We start from the raw sequence: 18,490 nt of genomic DNA on the forward strand, positions 1-18,490 counted from the left end.
GCCACCGACAGAGTCACGCTGCACAGCTGCCCGCTCCCCGAGCTCAGGTACGGAGGAGCCGGGGAGGGGCACCCCTTCGCCCGGCTGGGCCTAGAGCACTAGGCCCCGTGGGGTTGCCCGGCCACCGGCGAGACCCGCTCAGGCGGGCACGCTGCCCTCTCAGCGGGAGGCCCGTGCAGGATCCTCGCTGCCACCCGGACTGGTAGACGACACTTCCTCCTGCTGCTGTCTGCAGCCGAGGCCTAGTCGGGGCCGTGCTGCCCGGCAGTGTGCCGCTGCCCACCTCCGAGGGTGGTGCGGACAGGTCCCCCGCCTCGGCGGGGCTGGCCGCCCTCGCTTCTGGTAGCAGGTCGGCAGGGGAGGGGGCCGCTGGTTTGTCTGGGGCCGAGGAGGGTGAGGCTGACTGGGCAGGAGCTAGGCCGCTGCTGCACTGTTTGTCGCTACCGCCTCCCATTCCTCCTCTGCACTGCACACTCCCTGTGCAACACGCCACCATCGAGTACTCCTGCCCATGTGGTATATGTATATGTGCTTCTTAATAACAGTCGTTGCAATTCCACGTAGGGTGTTTACAGCATGTATATATAACGCTGTGTATGTGGCTGGTGTGCAGTGTTACCTGCTCTTTCGAGTCTGGCATGGATCTCTACTGTCATTAACTTTGACAGAAAAACAGCTTTAGTGAGGCTTGAGAGGGTGCCATTTCTTATTGGAGAAAGCAACAAAAGTTTTCTAGTCTTGTTCTCTGTTTTGTTAGTGATTGTTTGGGCTAAGCAGGAGGAGTTCTGTTCTTTCCCCTAGTTGTATGTCGCCTGTTGACAACACTTTTAAGGTTTCTATAACGTCTGCGGGTAACTTTGTCTTGATTTAAAATTGTACTAAAGCATCCTTGCAGTAAACTTAGTAAGAGGTGTCTGCCTGAATTGGGGTCTCTAGTAGTGCATCTGTTGCTCTGGAGGTTACTTGATGTGGACTTTGCTTTCTAGGCCTCCGAAACAGAGTGGATCTAATGTTATATGACATGTTTTCACAGAGGTAACAGTACCTCTTTGTGAGCAGGATTTACGCTGGTAATCTATATCCTAAATCACTACAAACTCCAACGCAGAAGTCTTAACTTTTCCAGTAGCCAGATGTTTTTGTATGGAATGCATTGGTTTTGGCATTGACTCCTACCGTCGTTTGGATTGAGGTTCTCTTGTGCTTGGGCGTTACTCAAGAATGGGAAGAAAATCCCAATGCTGGAGGACTTAATAGCTAAATATCACATAGTTTAGTGTGGTTTGAAAAGGAATTTGTTAGCTTGCTGTAGGGATTTAAAAGTGTCATAAATCTGAGTGGAATGGAGAAGCTCCCATTTTAATTTTCAGTTTTATAAATAATAATAACAGTTATTGTGAAGGACAGAAGTTTGAAAACAAACCTGTTATACAGGAGGTACTAGGATTTAAAATGTAAATAGATCTTTTAAATCACTTGGTAATTCCTCTGCAGCTAATGGAACCTGCTTATAATTAGTTCTCATTTTACAGGATCTTTCTGAAACAAAGGAGACAGGCTTTAACTTCGTCCTAAATTGTGTTTGTGACTTGTTGTGTTGCTCCAGACAGTTACATGTTCTGATTTGTTAGACTGACAACAAAACTTGTCTGGTTTCTGTATATACTGCCCCCTAAACTAACCAGATTTCCCTGGAGCTTGGTTCTCTCCTGCTGCACATGCAGACATGTGCTACAGGTTAGACTGTTGCAGGAAGAGGAAAATAGGATAAATGAGGATGTATAAACAGATGAAGAACTGTGGCTGAGAGAATGGACATAGGAGAAAATGCTCTTACTGGTGAGGACAGGTATGGGATGTTTAATTTAGCTGTGGTGCTGGGGTGTGGTTAGTAAGAAATGAGGTGTGCACATATAAATGCAGGAAGTTTAGGGAACAAAATGGAGGAACTTAATGGAGCAGGATGTGAAACTGTTCAAAGGATAACCAACACAACGTGTGTATGACTGGATAACTGCTCAGGGAAAACAAGAAGTTCAAGATACTGTGATGCCTTGACATAAAGCTCTCATAAAGGAAGAGAAGTGAAGGCCTGTGAAGTCTTCAGAAATCCATACTAGGTCTCAGGCTGAGTTAAGGTATTTCACATGATTAAGGAACATGGTAAATGCGTTTCTGCAGGAAGAGCTTGAAGCAGGGCTTTGCAGAGCTGAAGCTTGTTAGTCTGAGCCCAGTAGCGTGCAGACCTTCTGTGTTTCCAGAGAAAGAGTAACTGATCAGGGCAATAATAAGGAAATGCGGAGTGATCTTCAACAGCAGATTATAAGAAGCCTGCTGGGTTGCTGTCTGATCAAAGATCAGCCAAATTTACTGGCTTGTGCTAATCGGATGCGTTAATGAAATCCATGCGGGGAAGGCTAGAGAGGATCACTCTGGAAAAGCTCAAGAATGAGCAAGGAGCTGGCCAGCAACAAGTAATGCTGTTAAACGTGAAAGTATTGGGCTGCTGACAGGCTGCTAATGAGACTCCTCAGGGATCAGTCTCAGAAGAGTGCTTTATAAAGACAAGCCTGCAAAAATAAACAAAGAGACCAGGAAGCCTGTCCGGCCATCATCTTAAAGAGGGCCAAGCTCTCCACAGGTTTAGGAAGACCTAAATGTCTTTGGTGTGTGAAAGTGGTAGAATCACAATGAAGTTTAATTGTAATTGACCTTGTGGCTTGCTATGGACAACGGACATATGGGTGTATTAATTGATAACAAAACTGGTGCTGCCTTCCAGTAGAATGTGATTTTTTATGGACTACAACTGAAGCAATTACAGACTGTACTTCTAGCAGCCTTCTAAAGTAAGGTACCAGTTAGACTGGGTTGTTTTGTGTGCTTGACAAAAGTCTTCATCAAGGGTACAGTACGATTATGAGTTGAAACATTTCTACCCCTCCCCGGTTCTTCCCTCCCTTATTGGTCTCTTCCCAGCGTTCAGTGTTAAGTGACATCTTAGTTAATATGCAGGGAAATGAAGAAAGAAGATTCTCTGGGAAAGAGGGTAACTACCTGTTCATTTTGTGTAGAGATTTAGAAGCTGTTCTAAAGAATAGTTGCTGATTGCTTACAGTTCCCCATGTATGCAGCTATTGTCTTCCAAATGAAAAATCTTAACAACTCTTTAAAAGTTGTTTCAGTTTATAAAAGGAATCATATGGTAGCAGTAACTTCTATGGGTAATCTCACTTGAACTATGACATCCTTTCCTGTTGCATATCCTTAAGGAGTGACTGAAAAAACACTTGGATGGCCAGATGAAATACAAAATGCCTCTTGCTTCAGACTAAACAGTGGTCGTCTGGCTGCAAAATGGTATAATTTTAAGGGAAACCTGTAATGATTAGACAGGCCTGAATTGGAAGCTGGTAGCTGTTTTCAGAAGTGCCATCTCTGCATCATTGGCCAGCTGATGGTTATTAACCACATGCAGTGTCTAATACAAGCTTTGGTCTCTTCTGATAACATCCCTGCTTCTGGGTGAGCATGCAGCTCTGAAATGTAAAGCTCTCCATGTAAATGATCTAGTGAAGAGTTAAAATTGACTGTCTGTGAGCTGAGCTAGAATGAACTGCATGGCTTTCAGGAAAGCCAGTATGGATTTGATATTTACAGTTATATTATTCTGATAAAGAATGTTATGGCAATATGCCTGGATCAACATTATCTCAGTTGGTACAGATGTGTGCTGACCCTTGAAATACGTCTTCAGTGAGATGTCAAAATACCTGTGTAGTGCTTGTTGACTGGAGGAGGAAATGTGGAGAGACTAGTATCTCATTAAGATAAACTTTCAACTTTTTCTAAATAAATAACAAAAGCCTCTAAGGGAGAAGTTTGTACATGGAAAATGGATTATGATGACACTGTTCACTGTTAAATTTCTACTTCTAACTGTAGTACAGAAACATACAAGACATTGAAACTATCAGGAATCTGTATAGTGAAGCCTGATAGATCCTCTGTCTAGTTGTCATTCTGAAGGAATGCTTTAAATTCCAGGGAAGTGTTGCCTCTGAGCAGGGAACCAAAACTTACTTTAAGCTGGCAGGTTTACCCGGAAGAAAGGTGGCAGGTAAGACCAAGCTTCCAGACTAAAGTGCTTTTACTTTCTGTTAACAGTATATTCAAGGTTGGTTAACCTTGATGTCATACTGTATAATGGCAGCAGTGGATGAAGTTAAGTTGCACATGCTCCTGTGCACTTTTCCCAGTCCTGTAGTTCTTAACCCTCAGCTCTCCCAAAGAGGAAAACCCCAGCCCCCCATATTGGGATTATTAAGATTCACATATCTGGAGCAGAGGGCTGTGGAGGCAGAACTCCGGTTTCTACAGATGGCTGATGCTGCCAACACATATTAACTCCTTGCATTAACATGTAGCTAGTATTTTTGTGCTTTTGTCTAGACTTCCTTCTTTCATGTGTAGTAAATGCTGAGGTTGTCAGTTTTCTAAGGCTGAATTCTCACAGTGGCTTCTGGGTTTAGTTGGTTACATGTATTTTTTCTCCATCAGCACAGAATCCTTCTGGAATATCAGTTTTATTCCAAGATTTGAGTACAGATTGAATTCCTTCTAATCCTTATTGGAATTTGAGTGTTTAAAAGTTTGTTCAGTTGGTTTTCAAAGAAATTACCAGTTCTCCAGAAAAGATTCCTGACCTTTGGTAGTAATTCAGAGTATTTTAGAAACTTTCCTGTGATGTAATCCTTCGAATAAATTCACTACCAAATTGTTGCTTTATTTTTTCAGTTTAACTCCAGAAATTGTGTTTAAACTTAATATCTGTGTTTCTGCAAGCATTTAGTAAATGTCTGTCAGACACAATGATTTCTGCAGCAGCTCTCAGACTTGAGAGTAGGCCTAGACTCATCGTACCAGTGGATTTGTCTGCTGGTATTGCTATTAAGACTCTATTTCTTTAAGCTGTGGAGAGCGTGTGCTGGATCTGGCTGTGCACAGCAGGGTGTAGGGTATCTCTCACCTCCTTTAGGGGCCTAATGTCACTGTAAGATTGATGGTCAAGTCTAAGCAATGAGACATGGCTTGAAGTTAGTCTTCTTCCACCTTCTTAAACTTGGTTGCCAAGCACAGAATTTGGTTTGCTTTTTGTTGATTGTTTGTTTCTTTTTAACTCCCACTTTGAAGTGGGAACTGATTATGATGGCAAAGCTGTGACAATTTTCTTTTTTGTATTGAAATAGCCTAGTTAGACTTCAAGACTGTAATGAACATTGACACGTCTTAGCAAGCAAAACCAGGCTGTCAAATCAAGAGATGTGTTTTTATCAGTAAAGAATCTAGGTAAGAGACTCACTTCACGTTCAGTTTGTGATAGAGCCTGTGCTGAGTTCCCATTCTTCACAAGTCTTCCTCACCTCCCAGTGATGCTTCTTAGGAGCTTGGATAGCAGGAGTGTTCCCCTTGCTTGTTACAGCAACATTGCAAAGGCATGCACTTGGAAACATGAAATGTCTTTGAGTGCTTGAGTACTTGGCCAGCTGGTATTGTGAAGGAAGAGAGGGTCACTTAGCTCTCTGCAGGACAGGTTTCACAGACACCACATCAATGGTTCCCTGCCTTGTGTGTGATGCTGAATGATTCCTGAAATAGTGCAAGTTTCTTGACACTGCCTCAGAATGTACCATGGATCCTTTCTGCTAGGTGCATGAGTGCTCTCAGTGGCTCAGCCTGCCTTTATCACGGCTGTAGCACCCACCTGTTTTCTGTAGAAAACAACCTGGTTTATGCTATCCTCATGGAGTACTTGCATGTATAAATTCACCTTTTAAAGCTTTTTTCTTTTCTTTTTTGTACTTTCACTTCCATACATCATCATCTTCCAGTTTAACCTTGTCTGCTAGCAAACTGAGCTGAGCTGTCAACACAGTCCTCCTGGCTTCACTTAAAGAGCAAGTGGCAAGTTAAGTCTTCTGTAAGAACAAGTGCATTGGATCAGAAGATGCTCAGTTTGAATCTTACTGCTATTGGGATGTGCTGGAGAAGAGGAAGAACATAATGTGTGGAGATGTATTTGGAACATTTGGAGTATTAGATGTTTCCACAGTGACACGTTAATTTTGAACTCTATATGGAGCAGGTGTTGAAAATAATCAGTGCACATATTGAAGCTCATACTAAAACTCTGGAATCTTCCACCTCCAGGAAATAAGGCAGTGAAGCTGCTGGCTGGCTTGTAAAGGGCGGTGCGTTTTCAGTCACAGATGTGGATTCTTGTTCTGTACAGCAGAAAGAAATGTCTGTCCGCTGAGCAGTTATTGCTGAAGACTGAGGAAGACAAAGGTGGTGTGGGATGGCTGCATGAGATTTGCCTTGACTTCAGCAGGAAAAAAATTTACTTGGTTGACCTGACTGCTCTTGGAACCAGTGCAGTACTTGGTGTGGAATTCACCTGCCAACACAAACAACAATTACTGTCCAAAATAGTCTTTTGTTTACTATCTTGGATTAAACTTCATTTAATTGAATAGTCTGTGTGTGTATATATATGTATAAGACTTACTGTAGATGCTTTGTGTGCTGCTTGGGATAGAACGACTTGAGAGTTTCCATATCCTGAGCCAAGCACAAAGGCGAAGCAAGGTGCAGCTCAGTGACTGGCACACAGTAAACCCTTCTTAAGTGCCTGTTGGAGTCGTTCCCCACTCCAAGGTCTAGATAAGAGTGTTTGCTTTAAGCCTCTGCTGTGTACTGGGAATGAGATTTGTTGTCAGTCACTTTCTTTCAACTGTAGCTCACTACTCTGGATTAATTGTGGTTGAGGAAACAATAATTAGCTGTTGAAAAAGTTACAGGCCTGTAAGCTTTCTTGTAGTTTTGTTTCTTTACAGTAGTGGTTCCATTTGTCATGTGGATGACACATGACTTATTTGAAAATCTTTCTAGACTAAAGCAATGTTCTTTGTATAAAGTACCATGTTTTTCTCATGGCTGCCATTGCAGGAGCAGGGAAGGAAATGGTGAATTTCTAGTAGAAATTATCCACTTGCTTAACTGATGATGAAGTATTTAGTTTAACATAAAACCTGGGAAAAAGTAGATGTTTATGTTAACTGGCAGTGTCTGGCCTGTATAGACCTGTAATCCTGGTTACCTGCTGTATTGGTTGGTAAGTCAGCTATTGCTGCTTGTGGATTTACACAGCTGAAGCCAGTTCTAGTTCCTCCTACTTCTAGGAAAGCATAGGAAGACTTTGGAATAGTGGAAGTACTCACCCCAATTTAATTTTGACTGTCACTTAGAGAAACTGCAAAGCCTTGCTGTAATACCACTGTGCTGACAAAGCCACAGAGATGTTAACTAACTTCCTGAACATCTGATTTGTGGCATGGAGCAGTCTGGGCCCCAGCTAAGGCTACTACAGCATTCTTTTTAAGTAATTCTTAGCTGTTTGATGCAAGCTGTGCTGTTTCCTTTATTCCTGTTACAAGTCTCAAAGTGTGAGGTAATAGTTCAGAATTGCTGGTTTTGTTAAACCTCTGCAGATTTTTCTTTTGGAGCCAGATACTGTATTTTGGCTGCTTGGTGAGTGCTGGTGCACACAGTGACTCTGCACAGGGCAAGAAGCTCCTGGAGCTTTTCGACAGCTTTAAATCTTTTTGGATAAAAGTGAATGAGTATTGATACTACACAGAGCATGTTTCTACTTGGAGGCCACACTAACAGGGGCTCAGAGCAAGCGGTCTAAGAGTTTTGCTGAGTGTCTCTGGTGCTAATTTGGTGGCTGTGGGGAAGTGCAGAAACCTGAACTGTGAATAAGAGTTGGGGGTGGGGAGGAAGAGGAAGGGAGTTTTGTTTGCTTATATGAACTAAATTGGATGAATTGGCTTGAGTTTTGAACAAGCAGTGGTTCTGATGTGTTCTGTTTTTTTTGTTTTAGTGCCACAATGGCAACTGCACCTTACAACTATTCCTACATCTTTAAGTACATCATTATTGGTAAGTATCACTGGGCACTTACCCCTTCATGTCACTGTATGTGCATGACAGCCTGCCTACAGAGCCTGGGACTGGACTGGTGTTGATTTCTGCTGCATGCTTCTTGCTGTAGTGATTCTTCCAGTAGTTTGTTCTCCAACCTCAGTCCCTCCGAGATCACCACATTTGCTCCGAAGCTTAAGCAGCAGCCAATATAAAGGCAAATATGTTTGTACACTACAGAATTGGAGCTGTGTGACTGGTGGCCAGTGAGCTGGGAGTGGGGGCAAGTGCCAGTGTCTGTATTGCTGAGTTACTGTTAAAAATAACTATTCTTCTGACCATACGTACTTCAGTGTTCTTGAACAGCTTCACTCTTACGACCAAAGTCCTTAGCCTTCTGCACAGCACTAGGAAAAGACATTCTGTATACATGTGCCTGGGGTCCCTATCTCCTGAAATCAAATTTCTAGTTAGAAAAATTGCTAAATCCATTGGAAATTAAGAACCTTAATGAGAATCAACATAGCTGGGACGTTGTGTTGATTAAGGTTTGCTATAGCACTTTGCATCGTTAGTCTAAAGGTTTTCCAGTCTGTTGAAGACAAGTACTAACTGTGAATCTGTTGCTTTAGACAAGCTTACAAACCTTGGCCAGGCAATGTTTCTGTGTTTAAATGCTGCTTTTAGCTGCACCTTCTTTGGCTGTTTAGAGTCAGAGACTGATTACGTTATTACTATCCTGGAAGAACTGGTCTTGCTGTGAATCTTTTAATTCTTAATGACTTCGTGCAGTTATAAGTGATCTGCAGTCTTACTGTAATGGTTTCTAAGTCAGGCTGCTGTGACATCCAGGCTGTGGACAAGTTAGTTCTTAAAGGTCTTGCTATTTTTCACTGTTGGCATTGCGTAAGCAAATCAGTGGAAGCAAAGCAATTCCTTGGTGTGCTCTTGGTGCTTGTCAGTATGTTTGTGTCCTTACCAGTAACTGCAAGTAAGACAGGAGTAGGGCAAACACAATGTGTTTTATGTTTCAGTTTTTTACAGGTCTGTTTCTCATGACCTTGTGAAATACAATTGTAAAGTCAGTACTACAGATTAACTTTTCCTTTGAGTGTTCTGCTCCCACCTTGATTGCAGCCCTGTACCTGTTACCAAAACTGTAGTGCAGCAGTTGACAAATGTAAGGACTGTAGGTACAGAACACTGCCCAACAGATCTCAGAAAAGAATGGCTGCCAGTGTCTGTACTGTCTGTTGTGTGAGGTGAAAAAAATATGCTTGTTGCAACAGCGATGTGGTGTCAGCCTTAATTATTCTTTCTGTAACACAGGGGACATGGGTGTAGGAAAGTCCTGTTTGCTTCATCAATTTACAGAAAAGAAGTGTAAGTATTTCAGTTCACAATACTTATTCTCACTGGTGTGCTTCATCCCTCTTTCCTGCCTTTTTGCTTCCCTCATGCATGAGCTTGGTGTGGTGTTTGTCTTAATCTGTGCTGGGTTGGTATTGTACTTGGTCAGATTTTTTTTGACCCCTGCAGATGTAGAAACAAAAATGTTGATGTAATGGTGGCAGAACTGCAGTTTCATTCAATCCTTCCTGTGAGAAGTGAGAAGACAGTGTCTGTCTTCACAGCTTTCCAGGGAATTTTGATACGGACCAAAATGAAATTTCTTGTCTGAAATTCACGTTTTCAATATTGATGTATCTTGAGCATGAGCAGTTGGAGTTTTCAGTGCTGTCAAAGACTTCAAAAACAGAGAAAAGATTAATTTCTCTGTTTGCAGACTTAATTAGCACTGTCATTCTCTATCTGCTGTGACTCATGACACTGAGTCTGCCCTCTGTCATGGTGTTAAGGCTTATTGCATTCTCTCAACTGTAATGTTTTTTTCATATATAGCTATCATGACTAATTAAGAATTACCTTCTTAATGATCTGTGTGGCATTGCAGTTTGCAGCAGCTCTTGGCTCTATGGCTTCCTGTGTATCTCCCACTGGATGGCTAAGCCTATGGGTGCTTATTGACACAAAGTTAGTCTTCAGTGTGCGCTACTGAGATCTAGAAACGAGTATAAAATGTTATAGTGTAAAATATTTCTATTTTCTACTAGAAACAGAATTTTAACTGTTGGTTTTAATTAAAACCCAGTATCAGCCAGTTGTTTAAATGCTGATTTACACATGGTCACACCTTGATGAGGATGTCTTGTTCTTATTCTATCAGCAATAAGCCGAAGCCATACAACAGTCAAACTAACATGCCTGACATCTCAGCCACAAGACTGTCACTAACTGCAGGTAGCTTGAATAGCTACTCATCCTTTCTGTATTTTCTTGATCTTTCCTAAAGGTGAACTCACTAGTATGAGTTTATTATAACCAGAATTATGGCTTTTTGGGGTTTGATTTACTGTATGGATAGCTACTTCTGAAACTGAGTTTGTCCTGCGGACAGTCACACTGTGATCCATGCTGTTGCTGAGAGGGTATTTGTTTTGAAGCTGTGTTACAGAATTCTGGCTGTGTCTTGGTATTTCTCTTTTCCTACTGCCCTGGAAGACTTGGTACCTCCTGATCTGTGTGGCCAAACAGCATCAGTGTACGTGTCTCACAGAGAGCAGGGAGTTTTATAACTGTTCTTAAAACTAACAGCAGTTCAGGAAAGACCTGATTTCTAGTTAAGTGATGCAGTTTGGGTACTGTAGCTGCAAAAATGCTTTCTTAGAATCTGAACGTCTAGGAGAGAACTGGAAAGTGCTAGCAGTGTTTTTGTAGCAGGGAGACCTTGTACTCAAAAGATCTGATCTGTGCTCTTGTTTTTCATGAACAGTTATGGCAGACTGTCCTCACACAATTGGTGTTGAATTTGGCACAAGAATAATTGAAGTTAGTGGCCAAAAAATTAAACTACAGATTTGGGATACAGCAGGACAAGAGAGATTCAGGGCTGTCACAAGAAGCTACTACAGAGGAGCAGCAGGAGCTCTCATGGTCTACGACATTACCAGGTAAGGTGCTGTCAACTGGTGCTGCTTCTGTCTTTGCTCTGTGGGTGCTTGACAAGCTGTTTGGGTACCACAGCCTTCTGTGTGCTGTCTCTTCTGCCCTTTTGAATTAAAGGACTCTGGGTGGATTTGTGTCCTGTTGTGTGAAGCTTCTTTTTATCTAAGTACTTTTAAGTATTTAAAGAGCTGAAAATGAAACATAGGGAATTATGTGAGCTACTTCTCTTGGAAAACGTCACTGCTGACAGGCCTGAGGCTCTTGCTGTCTCAGGCCTTGACTGCCTGTGGTGAAGCCATTTAAAGAACTTGTTAAAATCTGCTCTTCAGTACGTGGGTTTTTCTCATCCTGGGCGGCAGTGGATACTGCTGCTTACCTGGGAGGAATATTCTTGGAGCAGGCACAGGACAGAACAGTATCTCTCTTGCAGTGGGGTGTGTAGATGGGCTTAGCACACTGTGTGTAGATGAGAGAGCACTGGGGAAGTCTCTCCTCTGGCCCTCTTCACAGGCTAGCCCTCCAGCAAAACAAGGCTGTGTACAAGCTGTCCTGTCTTCCCTTCATAGGCAAAAATTAGAGATGCTGCTAAAAGAACTAATCAGATGTGCAACATGACATACTTCTGTTTCCACATGTCTTGCATCTTCCTTTGGGGTTATTCTTGATATTCTCCAAGCATCTTTCGGTTTTTGGGTTTGGAGTTTTATTATTTTTTGTTTGGCTGGTTGTTTTTTTGTAACCCTGCATATATGGGTGTATTTCCTGTTTACTTAAATCTTGAGTAAAACATCTTATGCACTGTTACTGAAGTGCTGCTCTGCTCTACAGTGTTCTGTAAGGGTATCTGACAGGAAATCCTTCATTTTCTTCTCTACAAAACTACCACCTTCAGATGTGTGAATTGGTCTGTCCACTTAGGGGTTTAAAATTGGCTTGTTTGGACTTGGATCAAGATTTCAACAAGATGCTGCTGCTTTGCCTGTCAGGAGGTTGGGGAAGAGCAGGGTTGACATGTTGGTGTGTTGAAGGGGTGCTGATTGTGCTGGTGGCACTTGGGTATTTTAAAAATTGCTGCAGCTGAAAGCGCTCACTTGGTTCTTTGCAGAAGAAGTACGTATAACCACTTAAGCAGCTGGCTGACAGATGCAAGGAACCTCACCAATCCAAATACTGTAAGTTGGACTTTATTTCCAGGAGGTGGAAGGCTCTGGCCAAAGTATCTGCAGTGGTAGTAGTTTTCTCTTAAATAAGATACCTGTGTTTTCTCCACTGCTTAGCTGAGAGTTATCCCTCTGTCCCCATTTTGCAGTGTACCAGTGACTCTCTTCCTTTACTGCAACTGGAGCAGAAGTGTGGGCTCCTGTGCAGGAGAGCAGTGGCTTCCTCTGAAAGTCTGGTCACACCACTCACCCTTTGGGGCAGATTTTCAGCAGTTCAGACAACATTGTGACTGACCCTGGACAAACCATAACTTTTGTTACTAGTTTTTGTTCTGTGGTAGTAATGAGGTGAATGCTGTCTCAGCTGAGATTGGAATACAAATATGATCCTCAGCCAGATCTGACCAGATCTCTCGAGGGCTGGAAGGAAAAAAGTTCTTCTGTGTCTCTTGACCGTACTGCAAAACTGTCCTTCAGTCTTTTTCTCAATGCCCCTAAAATCCTTTAGCACCAAATTATGAGACAGCTCTGTTGTAATGAAGGAGAACTTGTAAAGATTCTGGCTGGATTAGCAGATGAATGTACAAGTACAAGAAGTGGTTCAGAGTACAACTCTCATGATTAAAGAGCAGGACCACTGCTTTTTAGGACCTCATCTCATGAGAACAGCCTAAAGCATTTGAAGGAGCAGCTGGAGATGCTGTCCCTGACTCCACAGAGGGACACTGCTAGAGCTGAGTGTTGTGAAGAGCCATGGCATTTCCAGTTAAACTACTCTGCATATTTTCTTTTGGGGTTTTTGTCTTAATAATGAGGAAAAGCTAATAAGCTTTTTTTTCCCAACTAATTTTCTCTCTCCTGAACTAGGTGATAATCCTTATAGGAAATAAAGCAGATCTGGAAGCACAGAGGGATGTGACATATGAAGAAGCCAAACAATTTGCTGAAGAAAATGGTGTGTGGTTTTTTTTCTCCTGAGCTGTTACTTTTTCTACATGCTAGTGATGTTAAAGTGAACTCTCAGCATTGATAGCTGCAGAGTAATGTCATTACATGTACTAACTTCTGCTCTGCTTCAGTGTGGCCTATCTCTAACTGTGCTTAGGTCTAGAACTCAGCCTGTGTTGATGCCTTAACTTTGTTAGTACTCACCAGTATTTTATGACTGTCTTGCATGTAGTCTGAAGGCCATAATGTAACTAACTTGGGGCTGTTGGAAGTGTATTTTGCACTGACTGTTAAACCTCTGTTTCTGAACAGGTTTATTGTTCCTTGAAGCAAGTGCAAAAACGTAAGTTACTTTTATCTAGAGTAACTATTTGGATGTGGTCTGCTTAAGAGAGGTATGTTGGTTATGGCTAAGTACAATGTTCAGGGGTAGTAGGATTTTACAAGTGCCAAATATAGTGTCAGTGGCAGCTTTGACATGAAGGTGACTTGGAAATTAGACCTCTTGCTACATTTCAGGCAGAGACTTGTTGAATTCAAATGAACTGATTTGGTTTTTAAAAAAATTGAGTGTAGAATGTGGGTAAGAGTGGTTCTGAAGTCCCTTGGACTTTTTGAGTTCTAAGCAAGTTCTGTAGTGAACAGCCAATTCTTTGGTCACTGAGAGGAACCACCATGCTGTATTTGTGGTTGGCTGAAGAGCTTGGTAGACCACAAGGGATCAGACCTCCAGTGACACCAGTAGATGTGGTTCCAACTGGCACTTGATGTAATGGAACCTTTTAACAAAAAGGTTTTGGCTAACAGTGGCTTTGTCAAAACCTCTCTGCATGTAGCTCAACGCCTCAGCTGATTTTTGCTGCTGGCTGTTTTGGAACCTGTTTCTTGTTCCTGGCCAGTGCTGCTAGATTTGATGGCTGGGGAGTGAATTGCCCTGTCAAAGGCTGCTGTATCAGACTTGGTGACATGTCTGCTTCCAGTACAGGAAGCTTGTCCTGCATGTAAGAGGACAGGGTAGTGACTGCTCCTGCTTGGTGACCTGTCCCACCCAGTGAGGATGTTCTGCCAGGTGACTCAGCCTGTGTTGCTTTGAGGTGTAGCCTCAGTAACTCCCACTGCTCTCTCTTCATAGTGGAGAGAATGTTGAGGATGCCTTCCTGGAGGCTGCCAAGAAAATCTACCAGAACATCCAAGATGGAAGCCTGGATCTGAACGCTGCAGAGTCAGGTGTACAGCACAAACCGTCAGCTCCGCAGGGGGGGCGGCTAACCAGTGAACCCCAGCCCCAGAGAGAAGGCTGTGGCTGCTAGTGACCTCTGTTCCATGGCTCCATTTCTGACCTTTCACCTCTGTCTGAGGGGAGTGGTGCTTTTGACCGCTTCCCTGTCTTCTGTACATCTTACTGGGTTTAATTAAAACTCTGAGACAAGTTTAACACAGTACTAAACTGCTAAACAACTTTAGATGTAATCAGGTTATCAAAGGCAAGTAGAGTAATAAAACCTCTCCTGCATGGTAAATCTAGAAGTTTTTTTTTTTTTTTTTCTCTCCTTGATTGTCCTTGTGATAGTGTCACCGATGCATAATTTAAACCGAGCACTGATGCTGGACTCCTGATTTTACACTTTCGCAGGGCTTTGTCTTGTACGGTTTAATTTTTATGGTTTTTTGGCCTTTCTTTCCCCCACCTCCTAACTGTTTAGAGCTGTCCATAGTAAAGGATAAGTTTTTGCTGTGAAATGAATTCCGATGGTAGCAAGGGGCTCTGTAACAATGTGCTTTTGTTGGAAGAATTCCCTGTGGTGTGTGTCTTGGGGGGTCGGGGTGGGCTGGCGCAGGAGCGTTGGACTCGCACAGGGAAGCGATCGTTCATTCTTGTGCTCATAGCTTTTTGTCGTTTCGTTTGCCACTTTTATCCTTTCCATTTGTTAACAGAACGTAAATATGTATAAAATTTGAAGGAACTGAGCTAACAGTTAAATACATCCTGTGTATATGATTTTAATGAAGAAAATGATTACTGGCATTAGAACAGTATATAAGAAAAATACCAGTTTGTACAGTATGACCTATCCGTGACCATGCTGCCCCCCCTCTAGTACAGCAATCGATGTGGCTGCACATCACTAACATAGGCTTAAACTGCTCGGTGTCAACAGTGGACATTGTGCTGGGGGAGCTCTAATCCCGACGCAGAAATTAACACTAGTGGAATCTGTCCTTCATCTCTGCACTGTGGTGTTCCCACGTCGTTCTCTTCACCCCTCCTGTGCAATCAGCAGTGTGCTATAACCTGCTTCTCTTCAGTGGGCCTCTCGCGTTACTGGGCTTCAGCACTCGCCTTGCACCGTATCCAAAGGCTGGTTCTCTTGCACATCTTCTGCTTTTGTACCTTTAACTTTTTGAATGGTCAGAGGCTGAACTGGTCAGTCCAACAAGGCCTATGCTCTCTAGGGATTTTTTAACTGCTCTTGTATTTTTTAGCAGTCCCCAGTGAGGGTTTTTCTTGAGACTTGAGCATTTTGTCAAGCTTTTGAGTGTGTCCCTCATGGGGTGCCAGAGCCTGTAGTGCTTGTAGGAAAGGGAGGTGCCGAGTGGTGACTGCACTTGTGGGGTTTGTGGGGGTGTGAGCAGGGCCGATGTATCTCACATGGAGCTTCACTTGGGAAACATCCCACGTTGTTTAAAATGGCAGGGGGTGAATGCTTAACCACAATGAAATGTCTGACTGCAGGCTTGCTGCAGTGCTTGAAATACAAAGTGGTCTCAAAATCCCTCTCTAGACACTAAAACTACAATGTTTGGACATGTAAGTAAGCAGTGGTACCAGAGTATTGTACAGTCAATGTTAAATACAAGCCAAAAACTGGAATGTGCAGACAATAGGATTTGGGTAACTTGTGCACTGTCCCTCTGTTTTGTCTGGTTAGTCCTTTTTTAAACTAATATTCTTAAGTAGATGGGTATGTCCAAGATCTAAAGCTAATGAATGCATCCAGCTTAAACCCAGGTTGCACCACCAAGGGGTTTGCCCAGGGACCACAACCTGCTGCTGACATGAAGTCAATGTTCTAATGACTACAGCTTGTTGAGGTGCAATACCTGTACTCCAGAGTTAGTTACAGTAGGTCTTCTGTTTCTGTCACAGAAAGGATTTGTTTGGACTGCTGTACTCCTCATTTGATGTAACAATGCTATTAATCTAAATATTTGTAAATAAAGTACCTGTATCTAGATAAACTCTGCTGCTGTGTCATTTGCTCAGGCCCTTTCTGCTTATGGTGGGACTTCTGATGGGGGCTTGTGCCATGGACCTCTTTACCAGGGACTCACTGCTGGTTTCCACCCACCACAGCAGCTGACCTGCAAAAGCTGCCAGGGAGGTGCTGCTGGCTGCCTGCAGTCAGGCCTCTGGTGGAAAAAGACCATGAGCACTATTGGAGGTTATGCAAGAATTCCTTGTAGTGGTGTTATTGGTGCTTTAACTGCTTGCCTTTAACCTTTGCGTGATTAAAGCCTCACAGGCTGTTCACAAAGGCTTTTCTAGAGCCCCAAGCTGGGCTGTAGCTGGAAGAAGCCAGGGCTTGGTTTGTTCCCAGTGAAACATGCTGTGGTTGTGACACTTGCTGCATAGCGAAGGTGTCAAAGCCTGTCTCAAGGGAAGAAGTCCCTGTGCATGTTTCCTGCTAGACTAAAGAGATGTTCCTTAGGACAGCCCTGTTCTCCGGCGTTGTATGTTGCCCTTCCAGGTAAGGAGGCCATAGGTCCTGTTTCCATGCATTGTTCTCCTGCTTCAAAGCTTTACAAAGCATTTTTTCCACTAATTGAGAGCAAGTTGCTTTTGACTTTGTTACAGAACCATTAACCATGCCCCCATGCTTCAGAAAAAGGATGCAGCTAAGCTTGCAGCAAAGGGCAGGCAGCAGAGGACTCGCAAACAGGAGCCAGTACTACAATAAATAAAACAATGTAAATACCGATATGGACAAGTTTGACTTTTTCCAACTAGGATCTAGAGGGGTCAGAGCTCACTGCTGCTGTCCTCATCCAGAAACAACATCACACCACAAGTTAATGTCCTTGAGAGCAACTTTAGAACAACAAAACACAACCAACCAACCTTGAGTAAAAACAAACAAAGTTTATTTTCAGGAAGTACTCAAAAATAATTGTATTGCAAACACTCATGCATTTGACAACAGGTAACTGGACAGAGAGCTCTGTCCTTGTTAACAAGTTTCCTTGAAAGTGGAAACTAACAAAATCCTGCACTTAAATAGGAGTTGGGATACATTTAGATCCACATTTAAAAATATTTTTTAAAACCAACTTGTATAAATAAAGCTCAGGTTTTCAGTCGTACCCAAACTTCACAGTACAGAGCAGGCCCTGCAGCCAGCCCCATGTTACAGTGGCAAACACCTTTGTTGACAGGGCTGCAGAGGAGTGAGGTAGACATCTTCAAAAGTGGTGACGCTGAAGGATGGCACATGTCTGAGGAGCCATGAGGGAAGGTCCTGGGGAGTGGCCTTTTCAGCTGCTGTGCAGCACAGACACCATTTACAGCTGTGGGGAGGCTCTGACTGGCCAAAGAGCCCAGCTCCCAGAGCAGCTCTATCTGTACTTGAAGCTTTTCTTCCAATGCATGGCAACTCCTGAAGTAATTTTTAACTTAAATCATTACAGAACAGTAAAGTACCAGCCTGGTACTGTAACCAGCTGTGACTGAAGTCTAGATGCTGGGCTTTGCCTGTATTAGAATCAGAGAAGTATAACTGAAAGATGCTTCTGATCTGGCAGGGTGGTTGGACTGGATGACCTTTGGAGGTCTCCTCCAACCCCTAGCCTTCTGTGACTCTGAAGTATGGCAGCAGCTTAATGCTTAAACTGGTCAACTGAGCACTAACTTCTGTGCCATGTGAGATTTACAAGCAGCTCTCACCAGCAATTAGTTTGAAAATAAACATGTTAAGAGCCAAAACAGCATCAAGTGCCAGGACACCAACCACAGGAATGTGCTCACTGGGAACTGACAGCACATCTGAGAACCCACAATGGCCCTGGGCTACCACCATCTACAAGCCTCAGCCTTCAGAATGCCCCTGACTCAGAGTTCTAGCTGGATTGACCTCGTGTCCCACCTCTGGTCTTCATTGGGAAATCCCTTGGGAGCAGGAACGCATCATCGGTGACACCACTGGGACGCTGTCCTGCCTGCTGGGGATGTGGGCGAGTCTGGTCAGCATGGCCTAGGAAAAGCAGGAACAGTGAGTCTGGGTGATAAAGTGGTGTCTTCCAGTAGCACAGACATGGTACTCTTTAAAAAACAAAAGTGCACTTCGAAGAATAAAAGACCCAAACTCTTTGAGGAAAACCTACACTTTCTAACA

The 18,490-nt window shown here is 43.2% G+C and overlaps 2 protein-coding genes across 2 annotated transcripts in view; one reads left to right on the top strand and one right to left on the bottom strand.

Annotated features, from left to right (window-relative positions):
• On the top strand, positions 1–14,642 carry RAB14 (RAB14, member RAS oncogene family). Its single transcript, XM_054393648.1, has 8 exons — positions 1–47; positions 7,946–8,004; positions 9,316–9,369; positions 10,820–10,997; positions 12,098–12,164; positions 13,020–13,107; positions 13,413–13,443; positions 14,233–14,642. Exons 2-8 carry the CDS (start codon positions 7,953–7,955, stop codon positions 14,408–14,410), a joined length of 648 nt encoding a protein of 215 aa, XP_054249623.1. The 5' UTR covers positions 1–47; positions 7,946–7,952; the 3' UTR covers positions 14,411–14,642.
• Positions 14,643–18,087: 3,445 nt separating this feature from the next.
• The window catches only part of CNTRL (centriolin), a 28,914-nt gene continuing 28,511 nt past the window's right edge, over positions 18,088–18,490 (bottom strand). The window contains exon 39 of the mRNA XM_054393641.1: positions 18,088–18,349. Within this exon, the coding sequence (XP_054249616.1) occupies positions 18,251–18,349 (99 nt within the window). The 3' untranslated portion in view covers positions 18,088–18,250. The remainder of the gene's footprint in view (positions 18,350–18,490) is intronic.

This window comes from Indicator indicator, chromosome 28 (assembly GCF_027791375.1).
Source record: "Indicator indicator isolate 239-I01 chromosome 28, UM_Iind_1.1, whole genome shotgun sequence".
Taxonomy (NCBI): Eukaryota; Metazoa; Chordata; class Aves; order Piciformes; family Indicatoridae; genus Indicator; species Indicator indicator.

Excerpts from the sequence above, each read along its gene's own strand:
- RAB14 (XM_054393648.1), top strand. The coding sequence starts at position 7,953 with ATGGCAACTGCACCTTACAACTATTCCTACATCTTTAAGTACATCATT. Across the intron at positions 12,165-13,019 it reads ACCTCACCAATCCAAATACT|GTGATAATCCTTATAGGAAA; the intron begins GTAAGTTGGACT and ends CTCCTGAACTAG. Across the intron at positions 13,108-13,412 it reads ACAATTTGCTGAAGAAAATG|GTTTATTGTTCCTTGAAGCA; the intron begins GTGTGTGGTTTT and ends GTTTCTGAACAG.